General features: G+C 47.9%; 5 protein-coding genes across 5 annotated transcripts; 3 read left to right on the forward strand and 2 right to left on the reverse strand.

Moving 5' to 3' along the window:
* Positions 1 to 1,353: 1,353 nt before the first annotated feature.
* On the reverse strand, positions 1,354 to 2,820 carry ANOM_004622 (putative cytochrome b5 reductase; the record flags this gene model as incomplete). Its single annotated transcript, XM_015549879.1, has 1 exon — positions 1,354 to 2,820. One exon carries the CDS (start codon positions 2,818 to 2,820, stop codon positions 1,354 to 1,356), a length of 1,467 nt encoding a protein of 488 aa, XP_015408705.1.
* A 563-nt stretch (positions 2,821 to 3,383) lies between these two features.
* ANOM_004623 (cytochrome P450) lies at positions 3,384 to 5,212 on the forward strand (the record flags this gene model as incomplete). Its single annotated transcript, XM_015549880.1, has 4 exons — positions 3,384 to 3,516; positions 3,612 to 3,932; positions 4,001 to 4,447; positions 4,512 to 5,212. The coding sequence occupies 4 exons, from the start codon at positions 3,384 to 3,386 to the stop codon at positions 5,210 to 5,212; spliced, it is 1,602 nt and encodes a 533-aa protein (XP_015408704.1).
* Positions 5,213 to 6,994: 1,782 nt separating this feature from the next.
* On the forward strand, positions 6,995 to 7,806 carry ANOM_004624 (uncharacterized protein; the record flags this gene model as incomplete). Its single annotated transcript, XM_015549881.1, has 2 exons — positions 6,995 to 7,636; positions 7,696 to 7,806. Exons 1-2 carry the CDS (start codon positions 7,004 to 7,006, stop codon positions 7,804 to 7,806), a joined length of 744 nt encoding a protein of 247 aa, XP_015408703.1. The 5' UTR covers positions 6,995 to 7,003.
* Positions 7,807 to 9,421: 1,615 nt separating this feature from the next.
* Positions 9,422 to 10,465, forward strand: ANOM_004625 (transcriptional activator of ethanol catabolism AlcS; the record flags this gene model as incomplete). The annotated part of the gene is made up of 6 exons (XM_015549882.1): positions 9,422 to 9,525; positions 9,577 to 9,666; positions 9,719 to 9,819; positions 9,882 to 9,986; positions 10,042 to 10,217; positions 10,310 to 10,465. 6 exons carry the CDS (start codon positions 9,422 to 9,424, stop codon positions 10,463 to 10,465), a joined length of 732 nt encoding a protein of 243 aa, XP_015408702.1.
* A 2,019-nt stretch (positions 10,466 to 12,484) lies between these two features.
* ANOM_004626 (uncharacterized protein) lies at positions 12,485 to 13,033 on the reverse strand (the record flags this gene model as incomplete). Its single annotated transcript, XM_015549883.1, has 2 exons — positions 12,485 to 12,730; positions 12,806 to 13,033. The coding sequence occupies 2 exons, from the start codon at positions 13,031 to 13,033 to the stop codon at positions 12,485 to 12,487; spliced, it is 474 nt and encodes a 157-aa protein (XP_015408701.1).
* Between the last annotated feature and the right edge of the window lie 6,852 nt (positions 13,034 to 19,885).

Below are 19,885 nucleotides of genomic sequence, written 5' to 3' on the forward strand. Positions count from 1 at the left end.
GTGATAGTTAGGAATCAAATGTCTTATCTAATCAGGTTTAGCCTCGAGACTTACGTTGATTTTAAGGCTCTATATGTCTACCAGTTCTATATGGAAATATGCTAAAATTATAGGAAAGTACAGATTTGCATCACACAACTTTTACGGGGGGTTTGAAATACTAAGAATTGTTTTAACGAGTATGGCATTCCTTTTATTCACTGGCCTCTATACTCGCCCGATTTAAACCCTACCGAGTATGGCTGGGCTAATCTAAAAGAACGTATATATGTGATCTTGATCCAGTTCGCTATGCGCTTGAACGATTGAAAGCGTTCGGGTCATCAGCGAAGCCATTCGCTGACCATACAAACAAGATATCTGAACAGGAGAATGCAGATAAATGAAATCGAGCAAGGTAGTTAGTCGAACCCGAGCGACAGGGTATAACAAGGCGTTCCTACCCGGTGAACTTACGAGTGCCTTCGGGGAACTCACTCGTCCCAAGTTGTAACTTACGATTGCGTGAATCCAGGCCTTTACTAGTTTGGTGGAACTAATAGCTGATTACAAGTGCAATTTTATAAGGTATTCGAGGATGCAAGGGAAAACTTAGGGGATGATTATTTTGATTCCTTATCAAGGTCTATGTGACTGCTGTTTTGGAGGCAAAGGGGCGGCATACAGACTCTTAATTCAAAAGCAAATATACAGTATTATTCACATGCAATGTAACCATCGCATACTCAATTAGCGTAGAAAATAATAATGACTATATCTTTTACGGGCGACTAGGATGTTCCCCCTTTTATAAATATTCAGGTGGTTGCGGGAAATTATGTAGACTTTTGTGCAAGAAGTACATAGTGGAAGCTCAGAAGCTGTCATTTCCTAGTTGGTGTCAATCACGATATTTGCTGTTGTTTACCGCAGACTACCCCTGCGACTCGGTTTCCTATTGCAAGCCGTCGAGCAACGCTATATGGATAAGGAGAGAACGTGCAGCAGTCGGATAGCCATTTATTGCCAAGTTGAACATCCTTCATACATACAAGCATCACGATCTGCTGTGGAAATGCTCGCAAGATGTGCAGACTATGAATTTCATGGAGCAACAACAGACAGAGGTAGGTCTTTAGACTTGCAGGTGGGCGCTTATGTGCAATGATAAACATTCTTTTATTGTATTTATTGAAGCGAGGGTAAGTGACCGGGTCAAATGGGGAAGAGTCTATACAGGTCTATTGACAGGTTTATCAAAGAATCATAGGGACAAAACAAAGGACAGGAAACGAAGATAGCTGTTAGGTGTTTTGCTTGCAAAGTCGAAGGCACAAATAGATAATACACAACTCCGGCATGGGGGACCAGTCTCTAGAAGCAGAATATCTGATCACTCATCTTAGAGACTGCGCCAGGGGCCTGAAAGCCCAAGCCCACCAGGGCCTTCTTCGAGGCATTGATCATGCCCGGTGGGCCACAAAGCATAACCTTTGTGTCTGGGGAGGGACCCGGGAGTTTTTCACGCATTACAGCGGCTGTGACATAGCCCTTCCCATAAGCCCATTTCTGGGGCGGGTTGTCCAACATATACCAAATCTTCAAGTTCTGCGGATAGCCGGCAGCGAAAGCCTGGAGTTCCTGTTTCAACAGGATATCCTCCTCGGCACGGTTAGCGTAAATAAGGCTGATCTCGGTAGTATCGGTGTCATCTTCGCAGATAGCACGAATAAGCTGGTACATAGGAGTAATGCCAGTCCCACCAGCAATCATCCCAATTTTCTTGCAGATGCCTTTCCTGTAGCGCATAGCACCCTTCGGACCACGGAACTGTACCTTGTCACCAGCTTTCAAGTTGGCAAGGTATCGGCCGGTGAGCAGGCCGTCGGGATAGCACTTAATCACCAATTCCAGTCTTCCATGGTCCAGGTTGTTGGATGTGGGGGTGTAGGACCGAGAGACGGATTGTCCATCAATGGTTGCCTTGATGGCAACGTGCTGGCCGATGGGGAGCCCTATCACATCCGTGCTATTCGGGAGTTCAAACACAAAGCGATAGACGTTCGGGGCCAAGAGGACCTTGTTGACCAAGGGCAGAGACTTGTATTCTTTCGGGTGAAGGAATCCTGGAGTTAGATGGGGGTTTTCCTTGGCGACTGTGGTGGGGTGGATTCTTGGCGGATATCTGGTGAAGCCAGAATCAATCTGCGTGAATTTGGAGAGTCCGGATGCAATCACGGTGGCAGCTACGGCAGAGAGCATAGCGGCCACGGCGAATCCATTGACAAACCCTCCCTGTTGGAAGTGGGGGACGGCAATCTTGTTTGACGTAAGCTGCGAAAGCCGAGGAAGCGTATTCAGGAGATCCTGTAGGTTGATGTGGCTTCTGGCGGAAGTGGACGCAGCGTAGAGCGAAACAATTCCACCGAGGGAACCGGCCGCGACTGCAAGCGTACGAGTAGTGCTTGGCCGTGTGGTCTCGACCTCCTTAGTAGGTGTCTGTTGGATCAGACGCACAGCAGACGGGCGCTTGTAGTCGACGGCATCCTTCACAGTGCCGAGAAAGTATGTTTCCAAGATCTCGTTCGCATCCTCAGAGTGCCCAACATCTTCGTATGCGGCAGTTGCGTCTTGCCCAGCCACGTCGATCAGAACATCTGCTCCACCTGGGTGGTCTTGCACATACTTGGTAATGTCGTATACTAAGGACACTTGGTTAAACGAGGGTGTTCGATGACGGACGAAAGGCAAAGAGAAGATCTCACCTTTTCCATGGATAGCAACCCACAAGTCGTTTCTGGTCTTATGGGCAGCAACATCTTCCAGAGTAAATTCTGTCATCTTGAAGTCGGACTTTACTGAGTACACCTTGCCCAAGGAAAAACCATGAGGTTCCTCAAATCCTTCTTATAAGACCAGTCAGGGACAGAGAACAGGAAATACTTGGGAGAGCCAGTTGCAGGCTTCTCTTCCGAGGTTAATTAGCGGTGCCTACCAGCAGAGATCTAGACCGAAAAGGCACCATTGAAACGAAATACACTCCCAGCTTTACCGTTTTACCCCTCGGGAGAATGAAGAGTGGCATCATTCCAACTGTATTCCTGTTGCTCGGCCTTTCTTTTCCGAGGTAGTATGAGCACCAATCGGAAAAGCGGTAGCCCTGACTGTCCAATGTGAGAGCCCGAGGATCTCTCAACAAGCAGGCCTTTTCAAACTTTCGAGGTTCTGTGATTTTAATAATGTCCTATGATGGTTGCGATCTTAATAAGAATGCGCTCGTGCATATGCGGTTCCTTGGTATATAAAGATTCGGTTTGCTCGGTGTTCATTCTTCGTTGCGCCCTATCCGCTTCTTAACTTACCTACTCTTCTCTTCCTGAGACTAAAGCGCAGCAGACTCAGCCATGCCTTCACAGACATTCTTCCTCCTTGGAGAGGATGTCTCTACCGCTAAAGAGATTGATATCAATCCTTCACAGGGCATTGATGAAGTAAAACTCTTGATTGCTGCTCATTTTGCCATTGTGGATCAGAGTGGTGAGTTGCTCGATCGCCAAGAATTTGACCTGAACCTGGCGACTTTCTCGAGTTATAATGCTCTGGTTTCTGACGCCAGATGACTGTCTTTTTAGGTATCGGCTTCCAGGGTAATGGCGCTGTTCTTACGGAGACATCGGAAATAGTCGCTGCGACTGGTCCTGTGCCTATTACGGTTGACGGACATCCTGTCCGCGACCCACCCTGCCCTAGGACACTACCCTTCGTTGGAACATTCTTCGAAGTTTATCCTGACCATCTCGGCAACCACCAGCGCCTTTTTGACAAGTATGGGCCTGTAATCAAGACAAGCAACATGGGTCGTGTCACATACCAGACGAATGACCCCAAGATTACGGCTATTGCCTTCTCTGAGTCCGACTTTTTCACCAAGAAGATCAATGAATCGCACCCTTGTTCGCTTTGAAGACCCCATCGGCTGGAGTATTCCTTGGGGACACTGATACTGAGGAGTGGCGGTTAGCCCACAAGTTTCTGCCTCCCGCTCTTGGGCCTAAGGCTGTTCGCCATTACGCTCCAACTATGCAAAAAACAGTCGAGGATTCATTTATGGTATTTGATTACTTGGATAAGCAAGGTGAGGCCTGGAATGTTTACCAGCATATGCTGAAACTCGGCTCGCAAGCCGTTGGAAAGCTCACCCTGGGCTTGGACTTCCAGCACTTCAGCTCTCCAGATGCCCCGGTTCATGAAATGGTACACAATATTGCAGAGCTCCTTTCGCTGAACAAGAAGGTTACCTCCAAGGGTGACTGGTACAGCTCTCTGCCCTTTGGTGACCCCAAGCGCCTCAAAGCCTTGAAGGCCCGCATTGAAGAGATGGTGGATGAATCTATTCAGAAGGCCTCTCGAGGTGGAGTGGATGATTTACCTCTGCAAGACGCAGCTCTAGCCGCAAGCAACATGGTTGGTAAGTAGCCTAATAGGGATAAGGGTCTTAGCTTGCCGGCAAGAGAACTGACGTTTCGTGATAGACTATGCGGTCCGGGCCACGGATAACAAGGGCGAAAAACTACCTAAATCCAGTCTGGTGTGGGCTCTTGTCGTTGCTACTGGTGCCGGGTTTACTACTACAAGCTCCCTTCTCTCGTGGCTCATTTACGGGCTTTGTACCTATGAGGGCATGCAGGAGCGACTTCTCCAGGAGTTAATTGATCACGGCTTTGATGAAAATACCCAGATGACCGCAGAGCTCACAGATAAATTAGACTTCCTCGACAAGTATATCAAGGAGACTCAGCGTCGGCATAACCCGTCTTTCCAGCCCGGACGTACTGCCAAGGTTGACCTTGTCCTCCCTGGGGGGTACAAGTTGCCGAAGGATTCAGTGATTATTCCTGCACTTCATCACATCCATAATAATCCCGAAATTTGGGATAACCCCGCCCGGTTCAATCCGGACCGATGGGACACGGAGGAGGTGAAGAACCGCCACAAGGCCGCTTATATTCCATTTGCCATGGGGCCCCGCATGTGTATCGGGTTTAACTTTGCCCTTCAGGAGATCAAGGTCTTCCTGCCCAAGCTCATTTACCGCTATAAGTTTTCACGGGAGGGCGACGGGCCGATTGAATATGATCCCATGTTCCAGCTGATCCGACCGAATAACCTTTATGTACGTGCAGAAAGACGGGTCAAGTGGCCACCAAGGTCGAGCCAGAGCAACATCGCCTAAGCATGGAGCTTGTTTTGTACTGTATTTACTGAATATAGGAGCACTGAATGTCGCTCGCGCATATTTTACTGCCTATAGAATGCGCCGAACCATAGAATGTACTGAGGAATAGAATGCACTGAAATACTTTTTGCTCACATGTGGTGTCCAGTTCGCTGCGATTGTATCCCCATTCGTTGTCCCCGGAAGTGTCTGCTCAAGGATCATTAGGAACGTTAACCTGTTCATCTCTCCCTCTACAGATCTGAAAAAATTCAAATAACCAAGTCTTCTAATTTCCAGGGAAGGATTAAGATGTAGCCCGTTCAAATGTTGCACTGTAGGGTGGGCATTCGGGAATCTCATCGAATTTCATCTTGTCTTCCTTTCGTAGGGTTTTGACAGAATCCATCTGACGAGAAACACCTTTCCGGAGGCGTCTGGTCCATTTGCACATTAATTAGAGGGCTCAGTGGTGGCGATAACATATCTGATACGTATAGATGGAGGGTTGCGGGTTCTAGATTTTCGAGGCCGGCTTTAATATTCACCTGGTGCCAGGCTTTCCATTTAGGATGACCAGATTAGATATTACAAGAGAGTCTAGCAGTGCTTTCCCGTGGCCGTAATGGATGTAGGCAATAAGATCTGAGACCATTGTACGGCAACAACATCGGTTGATGACGACCCGGTCTCCCAACGGCCCTGCCAACTTAGCCACCGTCTGCTCTCACAACCAACATGATGACACTGCCAATCTCTCTCCCATGCCCAGTCCAGTGTCCAAAACAAGTGAGGTTTGGTTATTTTCCACCCGTTCTTGGTACAATGGATAGGGTGACTGTTTTTAGAAGTCTCTATGATGTTTACCGAGACCTTGGTGCTCATCCCAATGGTAGAGTGGCAGGCTCAATCACAACTGTCACCAGAATGAGGAATCTCTATGCTTTCTCCACTTCCTCCGGAGCACCTGAGGAAGCAAGTAGACATTATGGATCGCAGAAAAACAAAGACTAGCCCGTTACGAGTGTCATTCGATGCAGACGGAACCCATATGCGCAGGGACGGCGCAACTCAAAACGGACCAAAAATCCGATAGTGCACCAGAAACGTCGAATTCTCTGTAGGTGCGCATGCATTGCCTTCAACTTGTATTGACGGGGCCCGGCAGTACATACCATTTCCCTCGGTACCATACTGGCATGGCACCCATTATTGTCATCCCACGGTAATGTAGTACCTCGGTTTCATTGAGATCGTATCTTTCGCTGCCTCGGAAAACTCATGGGGCAGCAAGTTTGGAAAAAGGACAAGAGAAACTATAAGCAATAGAAATCGGGCTGGCCTTAATCATCATGGCTGTCTTTTTAATATTTCACCAATTTCATATCATTTTTCGACCTATACAACAATACATTTTACGCTGTGGTCTATTCTGCAAGTTCTTTTCCCTACTGTATCGAAACATTGAGTATGATGGCCGAACGAAGCTGCCAAGGAGACGGCGTCGCCCATAGGGGCCGGCCAGATCTCAACGAACAGTCGGTACCACGCAAACCTTTATCACCCGAGCTGCAAGCATTAGTGGACAATGATGAATATTACGATCAACCCTGCCTTACATAGTGAGTTCTCTGTATCAGCCCTTCCCAGAGGAATAAATCTTTTCAAAGTGAACTCCTTGCCATTTCAGTCTGCATCTTGATACTGTCTCTGTCCGTACAATGTTGTCAGACAGCATCAGTGGCTCATTAGCGATGGGCCTTTTTCAATACTTTCAAACCGATTGTGGTATCCACAGCTCATGTCCCTATGCCCTTGGATTCACCTTCTATGTATGATACAAATGCTAAAATAGTAGACAGCTCACCAGGCGCACCCCTCACTCCATATCGATATATCGCCTATACCTCCCAAGTTCGGACTATATTTCACGCTGCTCGGCGATATGCCACCCGTGCTTGCAGTATGACAGAAAGTTTCCGATCTGTTGAGCGCCCATACCTGACTCGTGGAGTTTCCGCCGTCTCGTGGGCGTATGCAATTTATAATGTAGTACATGAAGGCCACCAGGCATATTTGCGAAACCGTGACGTTCTTGCGCCGCCGAGCAAGGCATATATGGACGCGCGGGACTCAAACATCCCGTTAGTTCCTAGGCAAACCGTAGTGGTCAATGCCCCCAAGTCGTCCACACTGGCACTTGAGGGTCAGAACGCAGGCTGGGACGATGACGATGGTTGTGTGGACAGTCTGGAACCCTGGCCGGACAGGCACATTCCCCTGGCTGATGACTACCGCTTCATCATGGTAAAGCAAGCAATCTTCCAAGGTCTAGCAAGCATCGGCCTGCCCACTTTCACAATACACAGGATTGTCAAGTATTCCGGAAGGTATCTAGGGCGACGAAAGACATTATTGGCACGGTCTTGTATGCCCGTTGGAGTGAGTTGTCCCGGCCTTTCAATGCTCCAGTCTTCGGTGACTAATTTGGCCACGCTTAGATGGGTTTATTCGCCGTCCCATTTCTTCCGTATATCTTCGATGGGCCTGTTCATAATCTTATCGAGATGGTTTCTAGCGTGGCGATCTACACTCTCAGCGACAGGAAATAGCCCCCATCTTTTGCAAGATTTCCTGTACAGCTTGCCTGTTAAGTGGGAAGTGAGTGTGAGCTCCGTTCTGGAAATCCAGGCATGGAGTGCTGGGATACAAGGCCACTCATGCAGGTCTTCCGAGTGGATCTTTGACATTGGACATTAATATCCAGCCGAATTTTGTTAATTCTCGAAACTAGTGGCAATCCTACCCTACGATAGTGGTCAGCTTCCTTATACAGGCGTGAGTCATATATCTAATTGCCTCGCTAATATTTGCGGACAATCTCAGTCGCCTATTTCCCTTCTTTTATCTTTCCCTTGTATAAATATTTATTCGCAGACTGTATAGCGTCTGATCTGTACCGCAGGTTTCCTACGGTGGGCCTTCCTTACTTTTACCTGGTTTGACGTTATCTGTCGATTTTAAAGCGCTCGCATTAATGGTGAAAACTGCAGAGCTAACTGCCTCAGGAACTTCACGCCGACCTTAAGTCTTACCCACGATAGTGTTGCGGATCTCGTCGTAGAGGCATAGTTTCCCCAGGCTCTTCATTAAGCTGGGGCGTACTAAGCTATGAAACGCGATTTTTATCTTCCCATACAATCAAAACCCTTTTATTTCCTATTTTAGCCCGACTTCTTGCTTTCTGTATTTCTACTCATTCTTAGCTCGTACAGCCTTGACTTTTCTTGCTCTAAAGGACGGCTGGTAGACATTACTATTTACACCGCTTTCTCAGGATACTAAATATGAGCAATTAGGCTGCTGTATGACTTCCGCTTAGTATTAAGGCTATTCTATAAACTGTGAATTTTCCAATCCACTTGGTTACTATTCGAAGGGGTTCGAAATGTAAAAATGAGTCTTTAACTAGCATCATTATTAGAGTATATAGTTGAAAGTACGCTGAGAAAAAAGTAAACTTTTGCTTAAATCGCTTCATCCCTGCTCCTGGAAGCCACTTGGGATTCATACTAAAGTAAATATTTTAGACCGCGCTGCGGGTTAGGCTAAGGTATGCGGTCCTCAAATTATATCCACAGCCCTCTAGCGGGTGAAGAGTACAGCCCGAATATGATGGTAATCTCTACAAGCGAAATATCCAGTGGGGACTTTGACGGCATATAGAACAAGTAGAAAAGAGTTCACGGATCCGATGACATAAGAAACAAGTAGGAGTAGCCTTGCATTAGTGGCTGGCAGATTCAGAGCACAAAAATTGCAGGTACCGTGGAAAGTGCAGCTCTCGGAGAACCAACGTACCACCGAGGACAATGAACCTACACTCTCTCAAGATCCGGTCATCCGCGGATACTGGGGCAAGCAGATTCCGCGGGTGAGCTTCCCCACGTCCCTATTCCCCGTAAACATCTCGAATCCGCTCGCTGCCCAGTGGCACAACCATTTAGACACATAATATGAAGTACCGAGGGTTCAATGAACTACCTACTATAACTATTTAAAAGGGGAAATACACTAGTTCGGGAGGGGGCATTATCATTATCAGTGACTATTATTCTATCTGCCATGAACAACGGCGAAAGCGGGGACATGTCTATCATCGGCCCACACCAACCTTGCAATCGGCAACCTCAGGAGAGCATAGCAAACCCTACTAGGAGATTTATGATGACAGAGGAAGGAATGCCTTTGGAGTATTCAGGACATGTTCATGTATCGCGAGCTTCCAGGAAAGAAGAACTCAGAGCTATCCTTGGCAACCCTACCCCTCTGTTAGTACAATCTTTAATCTTGCTCGACCTCCGTTGTGCTAACACTTCTAGTGGTGTTATGGGATTTATCTTAAGCTTAACTCCGCTTGCCTGTGACCTGATGGAATGGCGAGGGGCGGGGGGGTTTGGGGCAGCGACAGTGTTTGTTAAATTAACCCTTTGATATTGAGCATAGTTGACTTACTTCATTCAGTGGTACTGCCTATTTCTTTGGAGGATTACTTATGATTTTGGCAGCGGTTCTTGAATTTATTCTAGGAAATACCTTTATCTTTGTCGTCTTTTCATCTTATGGTGCGTATATGAGAGGGATGTCTTCCACCTATACCCTTGATGATTTATTAATATGCTAATAGCCGCATTTTGGCTTTCCTTGGCTGCGATATTGACGCCATTCTACGCAGCCTATACGGTATATGAGCTATCAGACCCTACAAACCCCGGGTTTAACAATTCCTATGGTACGTATTTGCCTACGGGATATCTCAGATATACTAATAGATTCCTAAACTCTAGCATTCTTCGAGGTCTTCATGGGTTTCCTGTGCTTCATCTATTTAATATGCAGCATACGAACCAATCTTTGCTTTGTGGTCATTTTTCTTACCCTCACGCTTGGGTTTAGCTTCCTCGCAGGAACTTCATGGCAACTAGCCAATGGGAACGCAGATTTATCTAGGTCATTGAAAAAGGTCGGTACTGCCTCTTTCTGCCATATCAGGCCGGTGCCTGTTCGTATTCTAGATAAATAACCTGGCTGACAACGATTCCGTATGGGATAAAGACAGGTGGTGCCTGCCTGTTTGTAGGGGCCATATCAGGATGGTACTTCCTGTTAGTTCAGATGCTCGCCAGTGTTGATTTCCCATTCACCCTGCCTGTTGGCGACCTCAGCCGTATAGTTCGTGGTGCCAGTGATAAAAGTGCCAAAGCGGTATAACTACCAAGGACTGTAAATAGCGACTTTCTGGCGCGGTACATACACCTGCCGAGGCTCTATTAGCCTGCATTACGCTGGTATGGTGCATTCCCAGATTCTGCATACTGTTCGATCACTAATGCTTAGACAATAGGTTGATGTGTTACTCCTGAGCTACTTCCAGTGTTTGACAATACTAACGAGGCGAGTCAACATGTGAAAGGAAACGCACTAGACATTCTAGTACTGTTATTATTGGAGCTTAGCACAGACAGGAAAGATATTAGTCAATTTGGACCCATCCAACACTCTCACTACTTCTTCTGATCTTACCTAGGGCCGGGCTTAAGTAAAGGGCATGCATCATATATGTTGTTTCATTAGACTCGAGGGGGCTTGTCTCAAAGACATGCCCAGGGCCGTTCGGTTCTCTGCCAGTCAATGCCTGCCCCCTGTAGATAGTTAACAATTATAAGGAAAAGGTGGATTGGTTCCTAAGTTTGTGTGCTGCTTTGGGTGTGCGATGCTGGGAACTAGAGTCCGACTGATCGCCCCCTAAGGAGCCGAATACGATGGTGGGTCAACGACCAGGTTATTAATGGACGATGTAGCTAATTGAAATCTGACTGAGCTATAACAGAGAAAAAGACTAGGCCTGTTGATAAAACCTGGCAGAATTGAATACCGGTGATATGAACGACATATTAACACTCTCCCAGCAGCTAGTAGGAGCCCAAATACTCCGTCGTTTTGAACTTTGAGATTGTATCCTGTACTTCCAATATAGTCCATCATCATCTGGGATTATGTATACAATGGACATTCCTGCTGTCGTTGTCTGGTGGGTCTAGGCTTCATAGAAGCTTAGCTTACCTTGATGATACCTAAAGTATCGAGACACAATCGTAGAAACCTCATTGTACCCCTGTGGCTTTAAGGAATAGCAAATAGCATAATATATATATTCTTATATTAGGGCTTTCATAGCAACAGAGACATAAAAGTAGGGAAGATGTGTGCTATACCACCAGATTTGGCTATACACCAGAGTGAAACGTGTAGTGGTGTATGGTTGATATGACAAAGCTACAATGTAAGACATGTTCTGCCCTGTGGGGGACTCAGGAAAAATAATGCCTGCAGGTCTATATCTCCACATACTAGCAGGGTAGAAGCTGCTGTAATACTTACTAACCCTTCAGAGAAAACTGCCTATACAAAGGGAAAGATCCGCTTGTTCTAGTTTTATTGTCGACCAACCAGTCCTACAAAATGAACCGCGAAGTTTCATTGTGTCTTAAATCCCTGCAACTAGTTCATGTTCTGAGGTGAGCCTTTGGAAGCAGAGCTCCTTCGTGGGCCGCTGATTGTTCCCTTACACAACCAATGACATGGTTACTCAACCTGCCTTCCAAGCTGTCGGACGAGTCTTCCGATATTACTTCAACCGCTTGACCAGACAACAGCGTTCCCACTGCACCACCGAAAAAGAGTTGCTTGACACTCTTTCCAGAGATTCCACAATAAAGAGACACAATAATGTAGGTTTTCTGGAGTCCTTCCATAGTTAACAAGTACATGTTGAGCTTGAGGTCCTTGAGACATTTATATAGAGGATTGTCAGAGCTCCAGCGGAGAAGATAAAGGTTCATGGCGGGAAAGAAGAGTAAAGGAGTGATCCAGTTTCGATACACTAGCAAAGGAGCGTTGATCGAATTGAAGCAAGGCCTTTGCCAAATAACAACACCAACTGTCAACTAACTTGCCTCATAATACCTGCGTATTGGAAGCTCTCTTGAGCGAGCAACTCACCAATGTCATTGGCCTTTGATACAGCAGAGTCGGCCTTCTGGATATTGGTGTATATAACACGGGACCCCTATATACCTTGAAGAATATAATAACTCTGATGGCTGCTATAAGGCTCCAAATCTCTTGCATGGAATAAGAAACACATAATATTTTTAAAGCAATAGTCCCTAATTGCCTGTAGCTGGAAGTTCAAGATCGTGGTAAATACCCGGTGATTGTTGTGCCACCCTAGGCGGATACTTGTGTTTGCTGCTGGAGCTCAAAGTCATCATTAGAAACCAATTCACCAACCACTGGGTACTTGAGCAAGAATCGCTCTTCCCAGCTCTCAAGATTACCGAGCTCATCTCGAGTGAGGTCCTTTATGTCGTCCAAAGGTCCGTTGAGATCTTTAGTGAGCACTTCTTTGTCAAAGCTTTGCAAGGCTAGTCCACGGGTCGCGTCTCGTCCCGCAAAGTTCTCGTACGGCCCTCCCTTAAGGTTAAATTAGCTGCAGCGCGTGATGCTTTGCTAGCAGAACGATGGTGAGAACCGTATCGTATAACGTACCGGCCCATAAAAGTTCTTGCTCGTGCTCACGTCGAACACACGACCACGCACAGCAATATAGATTCCTTTGCCATTGGTGCCATTGAAATCGAGAAGGTCTGATGGTGTGAAGGTGCGGAAGGAGCCCGGTGAAGGCAAAGTTTGAGAAGCGACGGGACCACTACGGCGGGAGCGCGTGTAGGCTAATGTAAATACGAGGAAAAGGACTGTGACTTGAAGGATGGTCATTGCCACTTCATCCAGCAAAACACAGTGAAAATCCAAATGTTTCTGGCCTGGAATAAAAATGAATTTGGCAGGTAGATACTCTATCCTAGCGGGACACAATACCCCTCCCATTTATACTTGAATAACTAGTCCATAGTTTCTTAGTTCATCTACAAACGAAGCCGCGGGAGCTAGTAGGACTGATTTCAGCCAGTCAACCAGGTGGGGCTGCATTTGCCCGAGGAGATTTAGATCCCGAGGTATCTTTTCTTACCTTTAATTATCCATTTATCCCACCTAGAATTGGATGGATAGGTCTTATATGATAGTAGAATTCCTGTGGAAAACAGCTCTGCTTCCGAGACATGCTAGAAGTGCATGGAAAATAAGCCGTCTAACACTCACGCTTACTTATTACGACAGCCTCTACTCCTATGCAGTTCTCTTAGGAGACATATCAACGCGGATTACCTATCTTTAAATACGCATCAACCCTTGACGTTGCAGCTACCTTCGTAGTGTTTATATTCCATCTTCGCATCATGTCACCACCTGTGATTAAACGAGTGGGTGTGATTGGGACTGGTGTTATAGGGGCAAGTTGGATTGCTGAAGCATTCAAACTATCCATTTGCAAACAATCAATATTCCCACTGCAGGTACATTGGGTCAACTACGCTTCAGGGTACGACTAAAGCTGGAGGGACTGCGAGCTTTTCTATTGTCAAGTTTGTACAGATCTGTAGCCAGGTCGATTTGATTAAGCGGGGCAATCTTGGTGTTCTTCCCAAACCTTCAGCCCAGAAACATGGCTACCATGACCGGGGTCTCAACATAGTATGACGCGAAACTGGCTACATCGACGCTTGGACTAAAGCGAGACCAGCCCGGATAAGGATGAGGAAGATACGCAGTCCGATTCCTGGCGCCGGAACTTTCGATGCTAGTTTCATTTACCTGCAAAACTAGTACAATATAACTGGGAACCGAGGGTGAAGGCCAAAAGGGAAAGACCCGTCGCAGGCGAAGATTTCCCTTCTGTACACCACAAGTTGCGTTGCAGGCAGCTAGAATAGTAAAGCATATGTCTAGCTGCAAGCATTCATGGATTGGCATACTTCCGAACGTATTGCAGCTAGCATCCGAGGTTCTATCAGTGGATACGTATGCCTGCGTAACCACAATTTGTATGTGTCCTTGCAAATGCGTTTCCTGCGAAGGTGCAAATAAAATGAGAATATGCAGATTGGCTTCAGAGCTGAGACGCAATGCGGTCTCACTGGATTAGTAGCAGAAATGGGGAGTAAACCCGAACGCTTCTCAGTTGAGCTGGTGACGTGTCGCAGGATGTTCAGCTAGCCACCCACTCCATGGACCGGTGTTGAGGTAAGATCAACGCTATGCCTTTGTATTTGGAAAGCATTCGAAGTGGGGTGGTTCTCGGCGCGATGGTATTGGATATGATTGACTCTTAGCATATGCCGATTTCTCAGGCGATGTCAGCTGGTGTCCGAGCGGGAATTGATCGCCAACTAGCTAAGTATTACTGTTAATTGCTGTGGCATTGTCTGCATGGTCTCTTCACAGCTGAACTGTGGAAGCTCTGCAGAGATCTCACAGGCCAAGCTGTTCATAACCAGTTGACTAGAGGAAGATGGTGTGATATATCACGATCACCATGGCGAACAGCCAAATGTTTCAATATTACGTATCAATTATGCGCTTATGCATACCCACATGTAACGGGGCAGAGTAACCCTCGAGAGAAAGAATAGTACTTATGCAAAGGGTATTAAACACGTCCGTACCAAGTGGCACTGCGTGGGTGTAGGCACATGAAGGTTCGTTAGTCCCCTCCTCTTACTCAAGGGTGGGGTAATGTAGTAGTACTAAGGCATTTCCTGCCTTGAGGTGCAGAATTGAGTATTTTTGCATCACTTCAAATTCAGGAGAAGAAATGAGGGGCATCATGGATGTACCCCGGTCGTAAAGGATGTGTGGGTCCAGCGGTAGCGGGATGGCTCGGGCCTTTCACCCGCCATGCTTAGGGCCGTATAGACCCACTCTATGAACCACCTCTTTACAATGTTCTCTCGGCCAGTATCTACTAGATGAATGCGTGCTACGGGATTAAAAAATGGAGAGCAGGTAAAGCAAACGGACGAAATATCAGACTAGCCCTTCATGGCTTGAGAAGATCTTTCTTCGTACTACAACTCTAATGCAGCCAAAACTGCGCAGCGCTATGACCGTGGCAGCTGTATGACGGCGAGACACCCCCCATACGTTATACTCTGTCGAATTTCTCAGCCCTCCACACCAGCTGAAGTGACAAACAGGTTAGACACCAGTGCCAACAGATGCACCCGGTCCACATCATACATGTCCGAACTGCCCGGCTGGCCCCGGGGCTTGAGTAGAGGAGCGACCATAGAGCGCATCAGCTTCAGGCGTCCTTCCACAGGAATACCACGGATTGGTACTTTGCCGGAGGCGCTGCCATTAGAGTGTACTGTACTGCATTCTGATTCTGCAGCTTGCTCTTCACGTAGTTCAATAGGGTGTGCTGATTGTCATCAGTTTTAATCTGGCGGACACTACCATTCTTGTCATCATGATCGCCTAGTTCGTTAACGATTTCAGTCAAGACAGCGTGAGCGATAGGGTCATTGGCCGAAACATTCGCAATTTTCAGGATGACGGTGGCATAGTCTGCCTTGGTGAGTGCATAGTTGGCTATCTGGGCACGATTGAAACACTGAGAACTCTCCGTACAGGCCTCGGAGCAGTCATTCTTGTGCTGCGCAACTTCCTTCTCCATCTGTTCAACCGCCTTTACCAGTTGGCCACAATGCTCCATGAGTGCCGTCCCTTTGGAAATTAGGTTGGCTTGATTAGTTGCAAGATTGCCGAGACGTGTGACCTCTTCCTCCTGGGTTTGCATCTGAGACTGTGCCTGTTGGAGCTCTCTGGATGCAGTCATCATTGCAGTTTGAGCGCCCTCAAGATCGTGTGTGATGGCCTCAATGATAGGCTTGAGAGCCTCCAGGGCGAGGCGTGCGGGAGGGTATAGCCACGTCCACTGACAGGGTGAGAATCTAGAATACTTAATGGAGGGAGGATCATACTTTGTCAGCCTCATCATACTTGTGTTTCTGTTCGTACAGCTTCTTCTCAAGGATCCTCGCCGACTCGGCTACTTTCTCGTTTTTTTCGACCAGTTGTTGCATCGTGGCCCTGCTCGTACGGAGAGCACCATGGGTTGACGAGAGCTTTGCTTGCAGTTGATCCTTCACTGTATTGAGACGCTCTGTCCATTTAACAAGTCCGGCATCGTGGAATTGGACAATCTAGAGTGACATCGATGGTCAATTTTGCATTTAGTGAGAGGTTGAAATATAGAGTACCTGGCTAGAGTACGAGCAGACTTCATCATAGCCCTGCGCGGCAGTATCCTTTGCGTGAGTCCACTGGGATGTCATCGTCTGCACAGTCGAGGCTAGCTCTGCTGGCGGCTTGCCAGGATCGAAGTCACCGCTCAGCAGGCGGGCCAGTGACAAGGTGGCCGCCAGCGCAGCTCCTATCTGAGTATCCAGCTCACCATATCGCTTGACGAGCTGGCGGTTCGCAAGGTCTTGGAGGCCTTGGAACTTGGATTGCAGCGAGGAGAGTTGGGATGTCAAGTCCTGAACCTGGTGGCCTTCATTGTCGCTCATGGTTGAATGTGTGAAAGCAAGGGGGGTACGATTGGATTGGGGGGACAGGGAAAGGTACGATAGGGTCAAAGGTCTATGGATCCTCTTCATGGCAAATGGCGGACATTTCGTTTATTTGACATTCTACACCGGCTCTCCACTTTACGATAGAACGTCGAACAAAATTCCTCATAATGGCAGGCTGTAGCGTGGTGTGTTGTCAGTGCATACATAATATGTGAACCTCAACTCCCCACTTTGGTCTGGAAGATTGCACAAACCTCCCATCATGGCTGCCTGAGGAGTGATTTGCTGTCAGTGCATACAGATGTACGTCCATACAGATGTACGTCCATACAGATGTACGTCCATACAGATGTACGTCCATACAGATGTACGTCCATACAGATGTACGAACATGGGCTCCACACTTCTCTATCGAGGATTGCACATAACCCCTCATTTTGGCTGGCTGAGGGGTGATGTTGACCAGCCTCTACGTCAGTACAGTCCGGAGTAGATCATGGTTCGTACTTTTAGAGCGAGGGGAGGAGGGGAGATCAATTCTGTACGGATGGACTCCGTGGGCAGCAAACGGTACATCCATGAACCTATTCTGTGGCGTTGCTGAAATCGGTCAACGGGCGCGACCGGCCTTGCAGGGTCTGATAGATTTGATTGGAGCTTGCTCATATAGGTGCATGTACAGGATGTCTGACTTGATTGTACGATAGAGCCAAATTGATGCAGCCAAGGCAGCCTCGTTGGGGTTGGTCGTTCAAAGTACTAGATCCCGTCCACACAGTTCCTTTACTTGTTTGGCTATATATATGTGACCAGTTCGCCCTTCTGCTCCATATCCTTAGGTTGAACTCAATATCTATATTTTTATATATACCCATAAACCGATACTGCTATCTGCAAATCATGACTATCCTCGCCAAGAAGCCCGCCGCCAACGAACTCTCCCCTGAGGAGGAGGAGCGGGCCCTGCAGAAAATCCACGAAAACAAAATCCGCAAAGCTTCCACTAAGGAGTACATCGAGGATGTCAAGAACTCCCTGCTTTTCCAACCAGGCTTCAACTGGGGTGACCTACTCTCGGCTGCCCCTATCTCAGTGTCGCTGCTTGGGTCGCTGTTTGTCGCATCCACCATCCCTGATGCCACGGATATCACCATCATCCCGCCCACCGGTGGCTTCAAGTACTTGACAAACTTTGGCTCCAACACCGCCCTGAATGCGTGCCTTGTGCAGTGCTCAGATACTGGAGCAAAGGCGTTTAGCACCGCGTCCAACTCTTTTGACGCTATCGTCCTCAATACCGGCCCTATCAAAAAGACGGTGCACTCCACCTCCCACCTCCGTTTTACATGTCCGTCCTACTGACTGACCTGCCAGGTCAACGAAATCATTGCTTCGATGGGAAATGCAAACGTGGTCGAGAGTCAGCTAATGCCCGCCATGAACACCCTAGTTAATGTTGCGAAAGCCTCCGAGGACAGCGCCAGAGAGATGGAGCAAGCGTTCCAGCAGTGGCTTGATATGGTCTGCGAGCTGCACGCCTGCGTGGTGCAAACCTCCACTAACGCGTCCGAGAAGCGAACAGCGAATCAGGTTCAGCTGGCTGCCGCGAAGATGCGTCTGGCCAGCACCAAGGAAGCCAAGAAGGTGGCCAAAAAGAGCTTGGACACCCTCCAGAACAGCCTCCAAACGGCCACCAGTGCGTACAAGAAGGCGGCTGATGAGTTTCCCTCGGGTTGGGATCTCGTCGCGCAGCAGCTGGTCAGCGACTTAGGAGACTCACTGACCAACGCCATTAACCTGGCTGTGCCTGCTCTCATCGAGAACTATAGTATGACGGAAAAGATGAAAGCAGGTGTTAACATCTTCGAGGGCAACAACGGCGGCGCCAAGGGTGGCTCAGTAGGGGACGGCAAGGTGGACAATTCTAACGTGCCCGAAGCCACTCGTGTGCCTTCGCCGACGCCACGCGCCACGTTGCCGTATCCAAATGACCCAGCGTACGGCATCATCGGGCCCATTCGCAACTATGTAACGACAGTCTCGTCCTTTGTCTCTGGTGGACCGGACCGTGGCGTCGACTGGGAGCTACTCAAAGACAAAGATCCAAAGAAACAGAACAATGGGTTGGGAGTGCTAGCAGCACTGCTACAAGATGCACAGGACAATTTCAAACCGTCGTCAAATCCGCCCTCGGCGGATCTCACCGATGTTTTTAACAAAACAAAGATTGTACGCTCTTTTTGAAATATACTCTGCCTTGCTTGAGCGCACTTACATAAGCTGACATGTGGTGTAGGTTACGGATGGCCTTCAAGAAGCTATCAAACAGAATGAAACCCTCAATGGGTCAGCTCTGCCCGGTCCGGACTCCAAGGATGTCAAGCAGTGGCAGCTGGACATGCAAATTAGCAGTGCCAAGGCAGTCCAACTGGAGACTGACTCAAAGAACCTCGCGACCGCATCTTCGGTATTTGGCTCACTCACTCTCCTGAGGCTGTTCGGAAGTAGACTGACTATTTAGCCCCCTTCCGTCAAAGATACCAAGGCGACCAGTACTCCCACGGACAAAAAGGGCGCCCTTCGTCAACAAATCATCGACGCGGCCACGACAAAGCTGCAGATGACTTCACAGGTTATGGAGACTACTACTGTGCAGTATCAGAAGGCCAGCGCTAATTTGGTTGAAGTCCAGCAGAAAATCGGCGAGATCCAGGGCGAGCTCGCCAGTCTCAAGGCCACCAATATCAATCTGGTATGCCGTCCGAGATTATCTATCGGATCAATTAATTAATAACCTTGACATAGGACAAAATAAAAGCCATCCTGGTCAAGTCGATTGAGATTCTCGTGCAACTCAAGTCTCAGATCAATCGCCTTGTCGCCTTCTTCGCGGCCGTCAGCACTCTCGTCGACCACGCCGTTAATAACCAGGTTTCCCCCTTTTTGGACTATCTCAAGGCCTCCACAAGTGCCGGGGAGCCTTCCCTCCTGAACTTTTCTTTCACTGAATTTCAGCAGCAAATGATCTTCGGCTACGCCCTTAGTATCAGGTCCTTCTTTGACCTGTTCCGGGACATCGGCCACATGTACCTCGACGTGCACAATAGGTTCATCAGGCAGGGGCTCGAGATGGTTAATAACTTGCAGGCGG

This window comes from Aspergillus nomiae (assembly GCF_001204775.2).
Source record: "Aspergillus nomiae NRRL 13137 chromosome Unknown contig00070, whole genome shotgun sequence".
Classification (NCBI taxonomy): Eukaryota; Fungi; Ascomycota; class Eurotiomycetes; order Eurotiales; family Aspergillaceae; genus Aspergillus; species Aspergillus nomiae.